This window comes from Centruroides vittatus, unplaced genomic scaffold, assembly GCF_030686945.1.
Source record: "Centruroides vittatus isolate TY-2023 unplaced genomic scaffold, ASM3068694v2 contig_347, whole genome shotgun sequence".
Taxonomy (NCBI): Eukaryota; Metazoa; Arthropoda; class Arachnida; order Scorpiones; family Buthidae; genus Centruroides; species Centruroides vittatus.
Genome location: NW_027122171.1, coordinates 1,120,112 through 1,141,115, shown reverse-complemented (window position 1 = coordinate 1,141,115; position 21,004 = coordinate 1,120,112). Strand labels below are relative to the sequence as shown.

Genomic DNA, 21,004 nt, shown 5'->3' with positions numbered 1-21,004 from the left:
GTGAAACGTTTCACATGTGCCTGCAACCTTTGGAGGTATCCCTCATCTATGTTTTCACAGTCCGTGTCATTGATGTATCCTTGTATCATAGACGTGTATGTACTTCTCTTCATTAGCACCAGAGACTTGCTTTTGTCAGCTCTGAGGATAACATTGTTTTGTTGCCTTAACCATTTCCTGGATTTACTTGTGTAGTTAACGACGTAAGTCGAAACTATGGTGGAAAACGCCAATAATGAGCACTTAAAGACTGCTAAATAGACGACAACACAGAAACATAGATGTTTTCATGTTTCGTTCTCTAGGATTTATGATGATTATACTAACATTTACTGTAAATGTACATATTTTAATATGATTTTGTGTGCTTTTAACGCTTTTCTAGTGATATTACAACTTCAATATTTGTGGTGGACAGATGTAAAGTTGAATAAAATGACTTAAACTTGATTTTTATTTTTCCATATACTTTTTTGACAAACGACGTATAATCAAAAACGATGTAACTCGAGGTATACCTGTATTAACCTATCTGATGTTGAAATTTTTCACCGTTGCGTGTCGCTTCATGTTGAATTTTTGTCAATTTTAAGCCTAACGAAAATTTTTATAATAATAATCAAGGCTATTGTATCGCTAAAATATATTTCCTTATTTTGTACAAACAAAATAAATATATTGAAAAATATAAAAACAAAAAAATTATACTTTAGAAGTTAATCTAGTATCAAAAATGTTTGATTCAGCATGACACAGTCCGACTGGAAAGCTTTCGAATAACTGACATTTCGGTTAACCGGTTTTCAGATAAACGACGCTCTACTGTATTTTTCTTGAAACATTCAGGCATTTGCCAAAAAATCCAATTTTTTTTGCAACACACAAGTCAGTCAAAACTGCTTTAAAGTTACGCTGGATTGTTGCCAAATAAATTTCTGAGGGAAGCAAAAGAAATTCCAAGTTTTAATTTCATAAGGAATAGAGCTAATTTGTCTTCATTTCTTATTGAGTCTTGATGATTTGATTGTGACAAAAGTGAGAGCAGCAAAACAAAAACTCTTGGATAAACTGACATTAACTCCTGATAAGATTTTTAATCATTCTTAACTGTATAATATCCTAAAAATACACTTGCTCTATAATTATTGCCAACAGATGTGTTAATAGAACATGAACCACTCTTATGTGTTGTTTGAGTTGATTTTTCCATCTTCAAAAAAAATAACATTCAAATGACAAAAGTTGACAATTTAACATCTTATCATCAGTTTGATGTGCAATCTAATTAAAAGATTAACATGTAAGTACATAAATTATATAACGTAATTATATCTATCCTTGAAGCTTGGTGATTCAAATTTGGGCTGTGCTCAGTCTCAAGTATTACATTCATTTCTTCATTGGTTTTTTCTTGAACAAAAGGACTTCTTTTTGGACTTATCTTCCTTGCAGTTTATTTTGTGTATCTCAAATATCTGTTATTTTTGTCAAGTGAATTTTGATTGTTTTCTTTCTCAATGTCCCAAATTCTTGGATTGTAACTTGGATGGTTCTGTTCGTTACTGCATGCATTTCCATTAAAATGTCAACTGCAAATTCTACTATGTTTAGTTGATTGCCACTCTGACCCATCAAGACTATAAAATTTTAAAAAGTATATATATATATATATATATATATATATTAGTGCATTATACGTAATAAAAAAATAAATAGAATAATAAACAAAATAATAGAAAACTGTATTAAATATAAAGAATACATTTAACAAAACATTAAATATATTAAGTATATAAATGTAAACATAAATATTTAGAATGTTTATTAAGCTAACAACATATGCCAAGAAATGAAACTAACTGTTTCCTATGTGTAAACGAGATCCATTTTGTCATCTTCCCAGCTCCCATTTGCGATTTGGAAATCTATAAAATGATACCTTGGGCGTAACATTTCTGCAGTTTGCATAAGTATTGTTTCAACCACATACAGAACAATTAGTATTATTCATTTCAATAAAAAAGTTTTCACATGTGATAGCAATCGGCACTGACACCAGTTTTGTAGAAATTGGCCACGAGATTATGCTGTAAAAAACGTATGCAAGGCCTATACTGTATTTCTATATTTTCTATAATTCAATGTTTCAATGAAATAAATATTGTAAAAATTTCCTATTAAGGAAATCTTTTTTAATGAGTTTTAGATTGTTGAATTGTTAAATTAAAAAGAATAAATTTTAATATTTTAAAAGTTTTTAAAATTATTTTAGCAATGCTTTTTATTTTATTTTTTTAGATGGAAAGGCGGATTCGCCTAAAGACTCTAAACCCTTACATAACGTGCAAAATCTGTAAAGGATATTTAATTGATGCTACAACTGTTACAGAGTGTCTACATACATGTAAGTATTTAAGTTAATTAAATCCATCAATATATAAAGATAAAATCAAATCTTGATTTAGCACAACTCTCTTCATTTTGAAATTGGCACTAAACTGAAGAATTTTAAACAATAAGAATTATGCAGTAAAAGTGATTAATCAGTGATTATTAGTGATGTAACAAATATTTGGTTACTACCTGGTATTCGGCCTATTTTTTGCTATTCGGCCGAATACCAATATTTAATCACTATTCGACGATACCGAATACCTAAAACAGGAGTAAGAAATAACAAAAACACAGTAAATTAATCATTTTGGAAACTTTTATTAATGCTAAACATTAAATTATAATTATTAAAGTTAATAAGAAATAGCGTCTAACTCTAGTAAATTATTTCGTAATTAAAATAATATTATAGCCTTTAGCTAGCCTGATATCTTATGGCCTTGATGGCGTGTAGGTTAGAATGTATCGGGCATTAGTGTTATTGTTTAGCTAATTATGTTATATTCGTATTCTTGTATATTTTAATATTTTTTACGATATTTTAAAGTGATTTATGAAACGTTTTATTGAAACTTATCATATTTAATGAAAGAATTATTTATTTCTAGAAGATGAGTAACTAATATATAATTTATTTTATAAATAAAGCAAAGAATGAGCATTTCTCATTATATACAAAAGATAACATTTGAAATCATGTTAATTTTTAAAAATATTGACAAAAACAATAGCAACAAAATATTACAAAACTTAACAAATAGAAACCCCCAATAATATATTTGAACTGTTCCACATCTGGGGAGAAACTAGACCATATGCCCCACTAAAGTATATATCCTTAGGGTACTATTCAGTCTACAAATACATAGTAAAAATAAAATTTTACTGCTTAATTAAAGAGTTAAAAAGATCAATTGCAAATAAAATAACTTATAAGTTATAACTTCATCTAAATACCAACAACTGCTGAATCATATTAGGCTATTTACGGCTATTACATAAATTATAAACCAATTTGGCACTAGAGGTAGACATTAGGCTCCATCTCATATTAACTTTAATAATTATAATTTAATTAATTAATTTAAATAATTTAGACCTACTGGAAGAAAAAATCGTAGTGACATTGGACCAATAGAGAGCAGGGTGCGCGATCCTTGCATAATGAGGTTTGCGTGCTAATTTTTGTGTGTGCGTTAATCAAGCCAAATAGTTTGGTTGAATGTTCGGCCGTTCGGCCACGCTCCTGGCCGAGTATTCAGCTGAGGCCAAATATACTATTCGTTACATCACTAGTGATTATGCATAATCACCAATCATCTTGGTGAGTTTAATAAATTTCACTAAATTTCTCACTTTTATTAGTGATTTTACCTAATTTCCAAATGAAGTTGGTATATTTGATAAATATTGCCAAATATATTACTTTTAAAGCAATTTTTGTATAATTTCCAAAATGTAGTTCATAAATATCATGAAATTTCTCACCTTTTGTTGTTTTAATAAAGTAACTTATGGATTTAAACAAATTTTAATAAAATGAATCAAAAACGTGATTTTTGTTTTATTAATATTAATATTAGAATGATTTAATGAATATAAGGAAACTAAGAAAAATTATTTCAGCTTAACATTTGAATTACGTGTACAAATATATCAAAAACTTTGTTGGGAAAAAATATAGAACATGGTAAACTAACATGACATTTTGAGTTATATAATTTTTTATTTTTCTTGCATTTGCATTTAATCGAATTACACTTTCCTTTACGTGAGCATCTTTGGTACATATGACCTCCTGATATTTGTTTTTCTTGTGCACTTCATAAGAGACAATGATACTTGGTGCATTCTCTACTGTAAGAAATTGTTTGTCACATAGCACAAACCCATTTCTGGTATGTAATTGTGAAAGATGTCTCTCCTTTATTTCCAAGTGATACTACTAGTCATTTTCAGTAGCAATAAACTATCTCCACAAAATTAATACAATAACCCCCTAACTAATTATTATTTAAGATTGACAATTGTCCAATATTGTACTTATTACAAGGTGTTTTTACTTGTCCCAAGTCATTTTTTAATAGCATATCTCCATTATTTATTGGAAATCGCTTTATGTTCCTTGTGTTAACACATTCATTTTTAAGTTTGTGTTTAAAAATTTCAATTTTTTCTCTATTCGTGGCTATAGAGGACAAGTGTATTTTATTAATGATTTTTGATTCCTCCCAAAGTATTAAAGTTCTGTAAAGTTTCTTCTTTGTATGTTTGCAATTGTTGCCAAGACCATGTTTTCTTTCTCTTTACTTACATCATATTGGTGTTCTTTAACTCTGGTTTTTAAATTCCTTGTATTTACTCCAATGTATGCTGTTTTAAAGTTAAGCTCTTCATTAACTATCAGGATCCTGTCTATACCTGCTTTAGTTTCTTCTGGGAGTGGATCCTTATAGTTTTGCAATATACAATATAAATTAGGAGCTCTTTTATATACCATGTATGAGTTCTTTTGTTTGGAAAGCTCCTCCATTATATGCCAAATCTCCTTTTGGTATGCGAACTTTGTACAAACCATATCATCTGTTTTCATTTTAGTGGTAATGATTTTGTTATAATGATTAACCAGACTCATAAACCATTTGTTAGAGTATCCCAGTTCCTTAGTTATCCTTCTAAATCTTTCTAATTCTGTCTCTTTGTCCACTCTACTTGCTTTGTACATGTCGGCTCTTTTAATTATAGCCCTTCATCACACTTATAAATATCTCAGTAATTATTTCAATTAATTTATATTACATTAAAATGTTTTTTAGTCTGTAAAAGTTGCTTGGTGAAACATTTAGAAGATAATAATACTTGTCCTACTTGTGAAATAGTCATTCATCAAAGCCATCCATTACAGTATATTAGGTAAGAGAATTTTGATACTAAAATTTAAGACTACTGAAGAGTTATATTTCTGAAGAGATATACTATTTCTTTTGCAGCTATGACAGAACTATGCAAGACATAGTTTATAAACTTGTTCCAAACCTACAGACAAGTATGTATTTTAATTATACAGTTTAATTTACTATCAAATATTATTGAAGTGTTATGTACTGTTAACTATAAATTTTTAAAACATTAAACAAAAATCATTTTCAAAATACTTAAAATTTTTCACATTTTTCTGAGATAAATCTTCTGACTGTCAAGCTAGTGTATGTTATATGTAGTTAAGTTCCATTACTTTAAACATCAAAATATAATGTTAACATTAATATTTTCATAAACATCTTGCTCATTAAAATTTTTCCATTTCATTAGCTTAACTTCTTTAATATAAATGTTTTGCTGTACAGTAGATATTATTACGAATTTAGTCTCTGTAATTCAAAAACTTTTGGTAGACTAATCTCACAGTAATATTGCTGTGAGATTAGTCTACTTTACTTTCTAGTCTAAAAATTACTAACTTTATTAGTAATTTTTAGACTAGAAATAATAATAACTCGTTGAAATTTGTCTATTTGAGAGATGTATAATCTGTTCCAAAAAGTTTTTTTAGCACAGGTCTGCAGTGAAAAAACTGTTTGACGTTTTTTGTGTGATTCTTATATACTTTTTTAATGCTGAATTCAAAAATGTTACTAGTTTTTCTCTATCACGTAAGATTTTTCTACAAAACCATTTTTATTGGGTAAATAGATGTTTTCTTTGCATATTTCATGCCCATATTAGTGACATGTTTCAATAGCCATAATTTATTTAATTATGCTGTTAAAAAAGTAATGGCCACCTAGAAAACAATTACAACCTGGCATAAAGAATATTGTGAGGAGCAGCTTGGTGAACTCAGAGAAAGGGCTGCTGCCACCCCTGCATAGTTAAGCTGGGATTAATGAAACAGTTCATAAAGGCCAAAGAAATGGAAACTGCTTTTTGTATTTATGCAAAAAGTTTCCAGCCTTGTCCAAAGCAAAACTAAAAGAAGGTGTATTTATAGGACCTGATATAAGGAAATCAATATCAGACACAGAACTTCTGCAATGAACAGGAATGTCTGGATTTCATTTAAGGCAATAGTTTCAAAGTTTCTAGGAAACAATAAAGATCCTGATTATAAAGAAATAGTAGAGAACTTGTTAATTAAGTACCACGAACTGGGCTGCAATATGAGCCTAAAGATACACTTTTTGAACTCACACTTGGATTAATTTCCTGAAAATCTAAGGGCTGTAAATGAAGAACAAGACGAAAGATTCCATCAGAACATTAAAGAGATGGAAAGGAGATAGCAGGGACAGTGGAATGTAAGTATGATGGCAGATTACTGTTGGATGATACATAGGGACATTCCAGATGCAGAATCTAGATAAGGTCCACAAAATGCAGTTTTAGGGCAAACTGATAAGCACCAAAGCTAATTAGTGGCTTATGTTGTATCTTTGTATCCATACATGTTAATAATAAACTGAAATTGGTAATATTTTCCACATTAAAATAAAATAAAACACTATTATTTATATTTATATTATATGCTTTTATAAATTTTTGACAAAACTTTGTAAAGCCTTTGTATCAAAACTTTAAGTGATGGTAACATTTAAGAGATCGTTTTTAGTTTTATCGATAGTTGTTAGTAAAAATCACATCTCGAAGTCCAAACAGTTTTTTATTAGTTGAAGTTTGCAGACCTGTGTAGTTAGTCTCTGTGTAAAACAATGATGTGAATAAAATAATTGCTTTAATATAGAGAATAAAAGCCATTGTTTGCCTCTCTATACAATTATTGTAACTATTAGAAATTACATTTAGGTACTGTAAATCTAAATGAATCGTTTTATTAAAGCTCTTTAATACTATATACTTTTGAGCACTATTTTGGCTTCTATATTTCTAGACTTATTACACTGTCACTGGACACAAGATCAGCCTTAGAAAATCAGTTTATTTTCCTAAAAAAGTATGCATTTCAGACCTTAAGTTACTCATCATCATTCAAAATGCATATTTTTTTGGGAAAATAAACTGAATTTTTAAGGCTGATCTGGTCCAGTGACAGTGTAATAAGTCTAGAAATATAGAAGCCAAAACAGTGTTCACAAGTATATATGAGAAGTGTATTATACTCTTTAATACTAATATTTATAGTAAGGAATTATAATAATAATTTCTTACTATATTATATTAGTTACTGTTGCCTCAGCAGAATTACAGTTTTCCATATTTGATTATTTCTCAAAAAATATTTCATTTGCTATCAATATAAAACAGTATAATCAAAAATTTAGATTAAGAAAAATTCATCAATTATATCATTTATTTTTCCTGTTTCATTTATTACTATTTTATAATTTATCTGTTTGTTATACTGTATGTTACTAGAACACAAAAACACTGCTGGCATTTACTAAAAGTATTTTGAAAATTGTATATTTGAATTGTGTTTTTTTAATTTTATTACAAGCATTTTAAAAAGTGAATTACATTTATAAAAAGCAAAAGTAATATGTTGTCTTCATGAAAAACTTACATACTGGTAAACTTTTTAAAAATAAAAATAAAATTGTTTTATATTATATAATAATTTTCAAAAAGTATTAAAATTATAGTAGAGAAGTTTCATTTATTTGTTTGTGTAAACATTAAAAAATATTCATATTTTGTGAAAAAATATCATTTCCACAAAATAACAGTATTTTTGAACCCACTAAAAATTATCCAAAGTAATGTTTATTTTGAATAGAAGACTCTTCTATAATGTATCTTGGCAGAATTAGATATGGAAAATATTAAAAAAATAATTTGATAAAACTGGAGAAGTAATGAAATGAAAGAAGCAGTACACCTTGTATAACTCCAGCAGAGTATTTAATTATCCAAAAACATTTTTTTTATCTGCTTCCATGTCTTCAGTTGGAATATCAAACTTAAATGAAAAAAGAACATTCAAAAACAGATTAAATGCAATGGAAACAATTTAGAGATGGGAAGAATGTTCTAAATCAACAAAATGTTCATACAATTCAAATACAAGGAACATAAATACAGTGTTGGAAAATCTCAATAATACAGTCTTAGCGGCTTATGCCTCCCAGCAGGATGTATGGATAAAATAAGATTAGGTTAAGATTGCAGATTGGTCCAGTTCCTACTGGTATGTATCAGGTCAGTCCTCAAGTCCATGTGCATTTTTATGACCTTGAGAAAAATCTTGTTTTGCTGTTAAAAATGTCTATCTAATGTGATAATTTTTACACTGAAGTGTTAAATTGGATCTCATTCATATAATACTGTTCAGAATTGTGAACATTTCAGTTGTTTATTTTTGTTAAAATGGAAGTAACAGACGAATACAAAATACATATTTTATACTTTTTATTTTTAAGTGGTGAGAATGCTACAAATGCAGCCAAAAAAATAAATACTGTACATAATCAAATTGTAATTAGTGCAAGGACTGCGCAGAAGTGGTTTGAAAGATTTAGAAACAATGATTTTAGTGTGGAGGATAAGGCTTGTACTGGAAGACCCGTTGACTTTGATGATGATGCACTAGTCGAAGCAGAACCATCTTTAACAGTTGATGAAATTGCAGAACATTTAAATTCATCCCGTGGAACTGTTCATAAACACCTACGACAAATCGGAAAAGTTTCAAAGCTAGGAAAATGGATACCACATGAACTGTCAATAGCTAACCGACAACAACGTGTAAACGTTTGCACGTCTCTTTTATCCCGTATTGCTTTAGAACCTTTTCTTGGTAGGCTGGTTACTGGAGACGAAAAATGGATCCTCTGTAATAATGTGACGAGAAAAAGACAACGGATGGATCGCAACAAGCAGCCAAAACTGACTGCAAAAGGTGGGTTGCATCCAAAAAAAATTCTTTTGTCTGTTTGGTGGGATATGTCAGGTGTAATTCACTTTGAGCTGTTAGAACCTAATCAAACAATTACAGCTCAAATGTATTGCGAGCAATTAGAGCGTTTAAATGAAAAATTGAAAAAAAAAATCGACCATCATTAGTGAACAGAAAGCAGGTTCTCTTGCAGCATAACAATGCCAGACCACACGCTGCAAAAATAACTGTACAGAAACTTGAAAGCTACAACTGGGAAATTTTACCTCATCCACCATATTCGCCAGATATTGCTCCCAGTGATTATCATCTTTTTTGCAGTTTGCAGAATTTTTTAAAAGGGAAAACTTTTGAGGATGAGAACAATGTAAAAAAGGCTATTTCTGAATATTCTGATTCAAAACCGAAATCATTTTACGAAGATGGGATTAAAAAGCTACCATTAAGATGGCAAGAAATTGTACAAAATAATGGTGAATACATTATAGATTGAAATAAAATTTAATTAAAATTTTTTGATGCTTTTTTTTGTAGATAAAAATACGCATGAACTTATGGACTGACCTGATATTAAACCTGTTTCATTGAGAAATACCTTTAATCATTTTTGGATGCAATTGTTGCTAACACTGGTGGAAATGCCCATTTGGATAAAATAATGGTGCTTCTGGATATGCTTGTAAAGAGGTCTGGCCATTGCTCCTACGTAGACTCATTTCTTGTTGAATGTCATCTATAAAGGGGATAGCATATACCCCTGATATATTTTGTCTGTTGATAGGGTCCTTGGCATTTCATAATAAAGAGAATATGGTTGGATTTCTCATGTAGGAGATACTCAGTTTGTTCTTGCAATTTGTTTGTAAACCTTAGAAAGATGGTTAAATCTGATGACTTTGTTGGATCCGTCCTTCTTAGATATGTATCTAGATTGATATTTATGGATGCAATTTTGAATGGGGTTGGAAGGATATCTGTATTGTTTTATCCTGCATGCTGTGTAGTTTAGTTTGATCTCTCTGTCAGTGATGATGATGGAGTAAGGCTCTTCTGACTAGGGCTCTGTAGGGTGACATTTTAAATGTATAAGGGTCTCTAGATTCTGATGGAATGAACTGTGGTTTGTACGCTGGTTTTCTACAAACTTTAATGGGAATGTGGCCATCTTTGAGTGTGAGAAAGATGTGCAGGAAATGAACCTGGTGGTTTGCTTTCTTGATTAACATGGAAGGTGAAGGCTATGGGGTTGTTGTAGATGGCTGTTAAGAACTGGATTAAATTCAGTTCCTGTCATCAGGTTAAGAGAACATCATGAACATATCTGATGTAAAGAATGATTCCATCATTAAAAGATGGAAGGGCATCTTTTTTAAAACGACAATGAACTAGTTCACAAAGGCTGCCTGATACCAGACTGTCCATCGAGACACCCCTGCTTTGCAGGTAAGTTAGCCCTTGAAATTGGAAGAAATAATGTTTGCTAGCTCCAAGATGGTGTTTCTGTGACTTGAAAGTATGTTTAAATAGAAAGTTCCAAAGTTTGCAAAATAGGGTTCAATCTTGATTGAAAGGAATTGAGATTCAAAATCACAATGATGAACTCCCTGTTGACTAAGATGTTGGCTAAACATTGTTTGGCCAGCATCTGAATTGGTTATTGTGCAATTGTAGTCATTAATGAAGGAGGTATGAAGTGGTTGAGTATTCTCTCAATTTTTATACAGGGATAAGCACCAGTGGATTTAGTTGGTTGTCCAGTTTATAAATTTTGACAAAAGTGAAGATCTGTGGTGAAGATAGTGCTTGCGTGGTGGTCTTGTTCTTATGTAACTTAGATGCCAGTGGGGTGTTGGTAAAACAGATGACTGTTCTGTAGCTTCAATAAACCCATGGGTACCAATTTGCATTTTGTTACGTTTATATATTTATGTATGTCTTCCATGTGTTTCTTCTCATTAATACCATGTCTCTGGACTGCAATCAGCTTTAACAATGATGTTATTGTTGGTGGATAATCATTTCTTGGAAGTTCAGATGGCAGTCAAAATGGATCTATTTGTGGGATGGATGGAAGAGTTGTGTAATGTGAAGACTTTTCCAGCTAAAAAATTCCCTGTGGGTCTCATCCATCAAATTTTTGATGTCAGAGAGAGTGTTCCAATTTAGATTGTAAAGGATGTGGAGCATACATAGGGCCGTACTTGGTTATCTCCAATAGCCAGGATGGGGAGATGTCCTAACAAATAGTGCTATCATCAAATTTGTGTTCTTTATGTTGTAATTGAGAATGTGTATAACTAACTTTATGTTTTAACCTGAAGATGATAATTTAAAAATTGTCAAAAATGTTTGTTTTTATTATTTTTACTTAGTATATTATGCACTGGATATTACTGGTGTCGTGACATGCTTTGGATTTAATTAAATCCAGTTTTTGCATGTTACATAGTTGTTGTATTGATATTTATTTATTTCTTAATCCTTTATATTTGAATTGTACAAATGTTCTATTGATTTAGAAATTCTTTCCATTCTTTTTAATTTAAATTATTTCTATTGCATTTAATATGTTTTTGGAATGTTTTTTTTCCATTTAAGTTTGATGTTCCAACTGAAGAAGTATGGAAGTATGTCAAATGTTTTTGGTTAATTAAATATATTGCTGGATTATACAAGGTGTACTGCTTCTTACGTTTGAGAAATGTTAAATTACTAAAAATAATGACCATGATTATTTATTAAAATAATATGGATAATTATATCTAAAAGCTAATGAAATATTTTTCAGATGAAATCAAGAGAGAGAAAGAGTTTTACAGGAGGAGAGGATTACCATATCCAAAAGCAACACCTTGTATGTATATCTTTTATGACTATATTAATATAGTAATATGAAACCTGTAGCGTATAATTAAATTAAAAATTAAAAATACTACTTTTTTTACTAATGCGTTATCTAATCTCTAAAACAATTCTTAAGCAGATAACCATAAACATAACTGAGAATGAAAAAATATAAAACATTTTGTTGTGTTTGATTTTTAAGTTTGACAATACAGATGTTTTTACGTCATCAAATTGGAAATCAATGTTATAGTTAGTTATATATTAATTCTTATAATTTATTGTAAGTACTTAATATATTAATATAATAACATATTAAGTACATAGTTTTAGATAGATTAAAATGTGACAGTTTGGTTTATTTTTACTTTGAATGTATTAACAGCTGTCTTATTAGTCACCACCTTGTTGAGATGACAGAGTTCAGTAGTTTCAACAAACCATAGAGCATAAGTTTCCAATAGGGATACCCTTGCCAATGAAAAGTAGGAGAAATAAAGCAAAGAGTGACCCTCAAGCAACATATGATCCAGAGTGGATAGCTGCTAAACAGGGTCTGTTTAGCAGCTATCCCTTTTATACATTTTTAAAGTGGCTAATTTATAAACAGCTGGCTTTGGGTATATAAGCACACCTACTTCTGTGGAGAAAACAAAAAGGGTTTTGACACATTTGCAATATGTTATTAGCATGGACATCATCTGGGTTAATGAGGACTCTGTTCTTGGATTAGGCAGAGGCTCACATTTGAAAAGTTTTCCAGTCTTCTTTGACTACTATTGCAAGGAAAAAGAAAATCTATAAATACAGCAGAGCATCGATTATCTGAAACAATTTGGGCTGGTGTTGATTGGATAACTGATCATTTATGAAAAAGTATATTAAACACTGAACTGTACTGTATATATTTCGTATCACATATCTTACAAATACATATCTTACATAAAGTAGTACATTAAAGTAGGCTTACGGTTTACATTGGCAGAGAGGGGGGAGTGCAGCAGTGCCATAGTACTAGCGGAAAATTGGATTTTCCAACTGAAACCTTACAGTTAACCGATATTTTGGTCAATTGGTATTTGGATAATCGATTCTCTACTGTAAATGCAATAATACAGCATTTCTGAACTTGTGATCTGCAATGATGGGACAGATTTGCAACCAGACTTAAATTAATAAAGATTAAAATTTCATTTAATGATTATTTGCTTTTAATAGTTTACTTTCAATTTAATTAATTACTATATGTATTCAAAACATGTTTTTAGATTTATTGGCGAATGTAGCACTGCCTGATATGACTATTGTATCACAAATATATGACATTTTACTCAAACATGAACAACAACAATGAACAACGCACAACAAACCAGTCTAAGTACTTCAGTTAAAATTCGGTCCCTTGCAAATATCACCCACTGATCTGATTTTCCAGTCTTTAGCTGGAAAATCAGATCAGTGGGTGATATAGTGATGTAGACACAGGAAATAAATTAATTCTTCATCTGTACTTACTACATTAGTACAAAATTCTAAACAGACATTAACATTACAAATTCACACATCTCACAATTACAGAGCCAAGGTTGTTGACCAGAAAATAATTATACACAACAATCTTATTCCCCATACAACACTCAAATATAGCAAACAAATAACAGATCAAGTATTGATACATCAACACACAGAAACACTAGATAAGTGATTCTCAACCACTGTGCCACGGCACTTTAGTATGCTGCCACTGCAAATACCCATACCTAAGTGATGTCAGACAAGTAGTTTAATCAGTTCTACCTTCCTAGGGCAAGTTTGGATATTGTAACCAGTGTTACTCGTAACTGCCAGTAGTTACCAAGACATTTAGAAAATGTGACCTAAATAACCGTGTTTAAAAATCACTGTTATGACATCACCAGTTGTCTTGCGGTACTTACCGAAGTAACCGAGTGTGCCATCAAGTTTTTAAATTATTAAAAGTTTACCATGATGAAAAAAAGGTTGAGAATCACTGTACTAGATCATACCAAAGATTAGACTCTCATTGGCAATATCTGAACAACAGTCACTTTTGAAAACATGAACACAACAATAGTATTCAGTTAAGTTATAGACACAGAACTGATAACACAGTCATGGTTTTTTATTCCAAAAAAACATTCACATACTGGAAATTCAATTATCTGAACTTGATGGAACCAGGGATCTTTCAAATAAACAAATTTTGGAAAATCCAGAAACTAGTTTGTTTTTGTGCTTTAGGTGCTGTGCATTTAAAGTTTTGTGAACAATAAATATTGCAGTGTAATTACTATATTTGATTTAAATTATTATATTTGAAGGTAAATTAGTCTAACTTAATGTTATGTAAGTGACCTAATTTGTGGTGCTACAATCAGTAGAAGATTTAGTTATTTTCAATTATATGGCAGGTTCGGTCTATGTGGTATGTACAATGCTACATATTTTTTTGAAAAACTTTTCAGATAATTGAGTTTCAAATAATGAGGTTTCTGCTGTATACAGCTTTATATTCAATATGGAAACTACAATACTCAAAATAACTGGTAGAAAGCCTTATGCTATTAAATATGCACATATTACCAAAATATCTTCAATAAGATTTAACATTCTCAGTAATAGTGTGAATTCAAAGCTAAATTTATGATTTCTCTCACAATTTATACAAGAACTTGAATTCTTTTTAGGAGATACCTTTAGACCTCAAAAATATATTGTATCAATAGTTAATATGGTTAAAAGTGAAACGGTTAAGAACCAATAGTATATCCAGTAGAGCATCGATTATCCAAATATCAGTCAACTGAAACATCGGTTGACCGAAAGCGTTCCAATCAACAAATTTAAATTTCCGCTAGTGCTGTGGTACTGCAATATTTGGCTATGTCTTAGGCTACTCCAATATTATTTTTGTTAGTGTGCATGTTTTAACTGGCAGCACTGGCGTGACCATGAGAGGGTACTTAAGTGCCAGGATTTGTACGAATTTCAGCATGGGATAGGTTAATATATTTTTTCATACATAATCAGTTATCTGAACAACCCCAGTCCCGAATTGTTTCGGATAATTGATGCTCTACTGTATATCCCTTTTCAGTTTATTTAATAAACATTTTTTTCTTTTTTGTGTTTTTAAATATTTTTAATATATGAGGGTAATCCCAAAAGTAAGGTCTCTTAATTTTTTAAATACAGAGAAATGTTTATACAAAAATAAAGTTCATATCATTTTAAAGCTTGAACATTTATCTATTTTTCTACATAATCACCATTTCGATTGATGCATTTTTGTAGGTGCTGTAGCAGTTTTTGTATGCTTATGTCATACCTGCTCGCCACCATGTCATGGGTCCCATCTTGTGCACACCTTCCAATATTGCAACTTTTCCAATAAAATCCTGTGAATTGTGCTTGGGGAAAGCCTAATAACCAAAATGCAGAGATCATCCAGAGTGATTTGCTAATCTTCACACATGGCTTGCTCAACCTTTGTGACTGTCTCATTGGAAATTGATGGTTTCCCACTTCTTTCTTCATCATGAATTTCAGTATGATCAGCTACAAACTCCCTATACCACTTGAAGATGTTTTTGACATCTATGCATGACTCGACGCACACTTCTGTCAATTGGCAATGAATTTCAATCGGTTTAACACGACATGGCGGCAAGCTGGTATGACATGGGCATATAAAAATTGCCACAGCACATACAAAAATACATTGACCGATATGGCGATTATGTAGAAAAATAGATAAATGTTCAAGCTTTAAAATGATATGAACTTTATTTTTGTATAAACATTTCTCTGTATTTAAAAAATTAGCAGACCTTACTTTTGGGATTACCCTCGTAGAATATAAAGTATACAAAAAAATATTCTCTTTTAAGAAATTCTTATTCTCCAGTTTCAGAATTATTCATAAGTAAAGTTTGCTAATTAAAACTCAATAAATAAAGATACTTTATTAATTGATGGATAACCAAGGTTTTAAGACCTATCACTCTGAGCTTGAGTGTAGGAATTTTTGTTTTGATATGACTGAATATGTTGGCTGTTTTCCTCACTATCTTGGTACACAGTTAATCCTGCAATGAGTCTGCTAAAAATCCTTTTTGTCTCCACAGAATAGAGAGTACAAAAAAATTATTTTCAGTATTGAAAGCTTACCTATGAAATTTTTAGTTTCTTATATTAGTTATATTGATACAACCAAAATTTTGATAGATGAAGATAAATTATAATGAAAATTATAAATTTCACTTGAGCTGTTGTTATAATTTAAGAAAATGGCAGTTTAATTTATAATAAATTCATAATTAATATAAAATTATTTATGCATTTTACAATTTAAAGAAAGATGAATATTTTTTAAATTTTCTAGCTGGGGTTAATGAGAAAGAAACAAGTTCTCAAGCATCGTCTTCAAAGGAAGATGATTCTGACTATCACAAGTCTGACGAACAAGTCAATATATTATTAGAATCTCAAAATGGCTCCCTCAAACAGATGAGGAGGAAATTCATACGTTGTTCAGCTCAAGCAACCATAACTCATTTGAAAAAATTCATAGCGAAAAAGTTATATAATAATTTAGAAAAATATAAAGAGGTGAGTCATATATTTCTTGAAATATACATCAAAATTATTGTTAAAATAACTATTATTATTATTATTGAATTTCAGGTTGACATATTATGTAATGAAGAAATTTTAGGGAAAGATCATACGTTAAAATTTGTCTGCGTAACAAGATGGAGGTTTAAAGTAAGTATTGAATTTATAAAACTGTCCATATGTGAATTTTGTATATATAAATGTTGAAAATGATTTATATTTTTGTAGGATCCTCCATTGAAATTATACTATAGACCAAAAGCAGATTTGTGATTGGCTGTTTATTGTCATTGTACATACACATAATTCTCATTACCTGTGTTATATAAAAAAAAATTATAGACAAACGCTACAACATATTTTGGATGAGAACAATAAAGTTACTTTTTCTGCAGTATTGTCAGCCAGATAAATTTTCTTTCCTACTCCAGAAACCTTTTGAAGTGCTTGGAAACTGAACGGAAATTTGTTTGAAAATATATCAATTAAAGTGGACCGACGCAAGCAGTTATTGATTCAGAAAAACGAAGATAGATTACTTAATTTCCATATTAGAAAGCTATGTTTTCTGATTTTATAACAGACGTCTATCTTTTAACGTCGAAGGTGCAATTAAATATCTATTATTGCAAGCAGTAATAGCTAAAGTGAAGCCTCCGTTCCGTTATTTATGAAAGTATTCTTATACATAGTTGCTCACCGTAAACGTCTCCCCGTCCTTTTATAAACAGTAGAGTTGCATATTGTTTGTGAAAGAACATTTGTTAGTAGTATTCTCAGTACTGTTTGTTGATATGTTCTGAAGTGTTGTAAGGGATATGTGCCATATTGTTTCATGGTTTGGAAAAAAAAACATGTTTATTATAATGTTTTTCTTTTTAGAAAATGTTTTAGATTTTGAATGAATGAATTTTATTACTGCTATAATTCTACAAGATATAGTAAAAAATTTTAAATGATTTCATTCCCCTCTTTTATAAAAATATACATACTGTATTTACTCACATATAGGACAAGGTGTGACTAGATGACAATAAAGAAAATTAGATTTATTAATACAATTCTAATTTTATTTCATTTAATCACAAGTAAAATATCAAATGAACGTAAATGCACACATTGTCCTGCAAAAATTACTGGCATTTTAAACTTTAAGGAAAAATTTTGTAAAACCGACAACATAATTTGTTCATGTAAAGCTGGACAATCAAGAACTGTTTTTGCCAATTCTTAAGTCGCATCCACTTTTCATCGAATCCACACCTATGAGTTTCTCTGAATTCTGATATCTGAATAATCACTGTTTTCACGGGAATGAATTAAAACTTATATTGGGCTCCCATGTAATTTTGGACTTTCAATTCGGAATTCAATTCAAAAGCTTTACTTTTCCTATTGCTATTCACCTTTACTCCTGACAGCACACAAGAACGATTCAAACGACCCAGATAAAATAGTTTATTTTTTAAAACCAAACGGTGATCATCCAGTAAAAAATGCAAATACACGGTTCACAAAAATTATTGCAAAAACACAAAGAATCCTTTGCTTGTGCATATAGGGTAACCTGGGTTTTTGAAGTAGCGAAAAATGAATAAAAACCTTGTTTTATAAGTGAGTAAATATGGTATAGCTAATTTGGATTTTGTTTTCCGGTTAGATTGGTTACCGTTGCATCACATCTGGACAATCACTTTTACAAACTTTATCAAATATTTGTCACTTCGTAAACTCAAAATAGACGTCGTAACTCTATTTAATTATTTGTGTTTACAGTATTTCTGTTATTTCTAGTCAACATTAATTTAATATTTATCAAATCCCACTTTTAACTAAGCTTTATATGTTACAGAATTTTCATTTTTCCCAAAATTTCATATCACTCACTGCAGTCATCATCATGAATGGTCATTTGTGCAGTTTGGTTTTTTCAAATTACATATTTCTTGTTGTCTCAACTTTTTTAAAAAATATCTGAATTGTTAATAGTTATGTACATCATTAAATGTAAAGATATCTTGTCTTTAAATACAAAGTTTTTAATGTTAGTCATATATTATTTTAAATGGCAATAATGTTTTAAATGTCTTTTTTTTATTATTATTATATTATTATTATTATTCAGTTTGTATTTAAGAGAGGAAGGACGGCTTCACATATTTGTATATAGAATGAATGCATATTACGCTGGCCAACATTTTCAGAACTTGTATTTTTTTTCCCTCCTGCCATGTACAGTAAGTGTGTGGCCAGTTGTGTAACTGAAGTGTATATGTTTTTAACATCATCATTAAATTTATTCCAGATGTTTTATAAATAGTGTTAATTTATTTTTTATTGTATTTACAAAATTCTGTAATCTCAATCACTCAAAATCAAAAGTTCTTTGACCGAGTCTGTTTTAAGTTACATTCCAACATACAGACATCCATTCCTAGAGTTGTTCGTTTGTGTATTAAAATACATTTAATTACAAAAAACTTTGTAGTGGTACACTTATTAACTACGTGCTTGTCCATCTATAGTTTCGTTATTTGATTTATAGTCACATTTTCCATGTAAATAGCTCAGGTACAAATGAAATAACTGATTATAAAATGGCAAAATGCTTCATTTTCTGGGTAGGGATGGATTTTATTTAAAAAATTGTAAATGCTAATAACCAATAAAATTATCATTACGTCCGATCCTACCAGAGGCACACACGACCCCCTTTATCTCCCCACCCCCTCGACCTTTAATCACCAAAATTTAATACCATCGATCCTCCTAATAAACAAACCTCCCTGAAAAATTTCAGAAATTTTCGACAAAATTCACGGAAGTTATTAAGCTTCAAACAGGGTGAACAAAATTATGCCCCCCCCTCAAACGGGAAAAAAACCCCGAAAATTTTTTAAATTTCTTGTTGTTTGGGAATACCCCGTCCAAAAATAAAATCTTGGGGTGTCATTTTTTGATCGATTGCAATACTTTCCCTCTGTTATATGTAACAGCTGGGAAAGTAAAAAATACCTAAAAGCTACTTTCTGTAACAGACATGTATCAAAATATTGTCGTGTCTCCATTCATCTCTTATTGACTCGTATTTACGTTACTTATTATAAGTGAATATTAATAATTCTTAATAAAATCAATCGGAATAAATCGATCATAATAATCTGAATAAATGATGGTAAAACCGGAAAAAATAATATTGCTTTAAAAATCAATTCTTTAAATATTTCTTCAAAAAAATTGAGACTTCATAGGTTAAATCCGAAGAAGTTAGCCGATGTTTTTTTTTTATCTGGGCTGCATTTCGTCAGTGACAAAAACTTCTGAGTGTTATCTTCGTTATTCTTTATTCACTATGCATTTCGGGTGCAAGATTTTTTTGTGCAACTTGCACCCCTCATCAGGTGTTACATTTCTACAAATTGGTATAAATACAATTATTACAGTGATTATTACGGTAAAATTACAACTTCCATTATTTGGATATATTCACACAATAGTGAACTAACTAACCTGTTTTATGTTTAGAATACAGCTACGCGGTGTTGATGATGTATCCCCTAAGGCATTTGTAACTGCCTTTCTGTTTGCTTGCTCTTTAGCCCCCTCCCATTTCCTCCCATACGTTGTCAATCTCCATGCCGTTATTTAAGTTTATGGTTTTGTTTTTATTAAAAATTGCGAAGTGTTCTTTGAATTTACGTAGATAACTGTCTTTTTCTCTGTGGATTATTTTTACACTTTTTTCATTGATTGTGCATCCAAACCTGCTGCAGTGATTTGTCCGTGGTGATTGGTTATATTTAAGTCTAATTGCTGCTTCATGTTCTTTTATTCTGGTTGAGTTGCCAACTGTTTCTCCAATATATATTGCTGGTTTTTTACGTGTACATTTTATCTCACACCACTCCTGCTTCGTTTAGTATTTCGTTATTTTTAATTTTATTGCTATTGATGTAGTTTTTAATTTTATTTTTTAGTTTGGCTGCTAGTATAACACCATGTTTCATGAAAACTTTTCTCTATATTTCAAATGTTCCTTTAATATGTATCCTACGTATATGTAATATTCTCATTCTTATTTTTAACATTGAATCTGTTTTTTAGAAATGTAGTTATCCATTTTTTAGTAATCTGTTTGGGTAATTGTTCAAGATAAAAATTTAATTCATTTTTTTGTTTTTCTCTGTCTTCAGCTTAAGATTTTCTGTTCCATATCTTTGATAGTGGCGTTATAAAATTATTTCTTTTTATTGTTATAGGACTATACGATTTATA

The 21,004-nt window shown here is 30.1% G+C and overlaps 1 protein-coding gene across 1 annotated transcript in view; it reads left to right on the top strand.

Moving 5' to 3' along the window:
* Nucleotides 1–19,046, top strand: part of l(3)73Ah (lethal (3) 73Ah) — a 35,691-nt gene extending 16,645 nt beyond the window's left edge. Inside the window, exons 3-9 of the mRNA XM_067269146.1 lie at nucleotides 2,299–2,404; nucleotides 5,211–5,307; nucleotides 5,385–5,440; nucleotides 12,036–12,101; nucleotides 16,497–16,723; nucleotides 16,799–16,879; nucleotides 16,958–19,046. Of these exons, the coding sequence (XP_067125247.1) occupies nucleotides 2,299–2,404; nucleotides 5,211–5,307; nucleotides 5,385–5,440; nucleotides 12,036–12,101; nucleotides 16,497–16,723; nucleotides 16,799–16,879; nucleotides 16,958–17,002 (678 nt within the window). The 3' untranslated portion in view covers nucleotides 17,003–19,046. The remainder of the gene's footprint in view (nucleotides 1–2,298; nucleotides 2,405–5,210; nucleotides 5,308–5,384; nucleotides 5,441–12,035; nucleotides 12,102–16,496; nucleotides 16,724–16,798; nucleotides 16,880–16,957) is intronic.
* The last annotated feature ends 1,958 nt before the right edge of the window (nucleotides 19,047–21,004 follow it).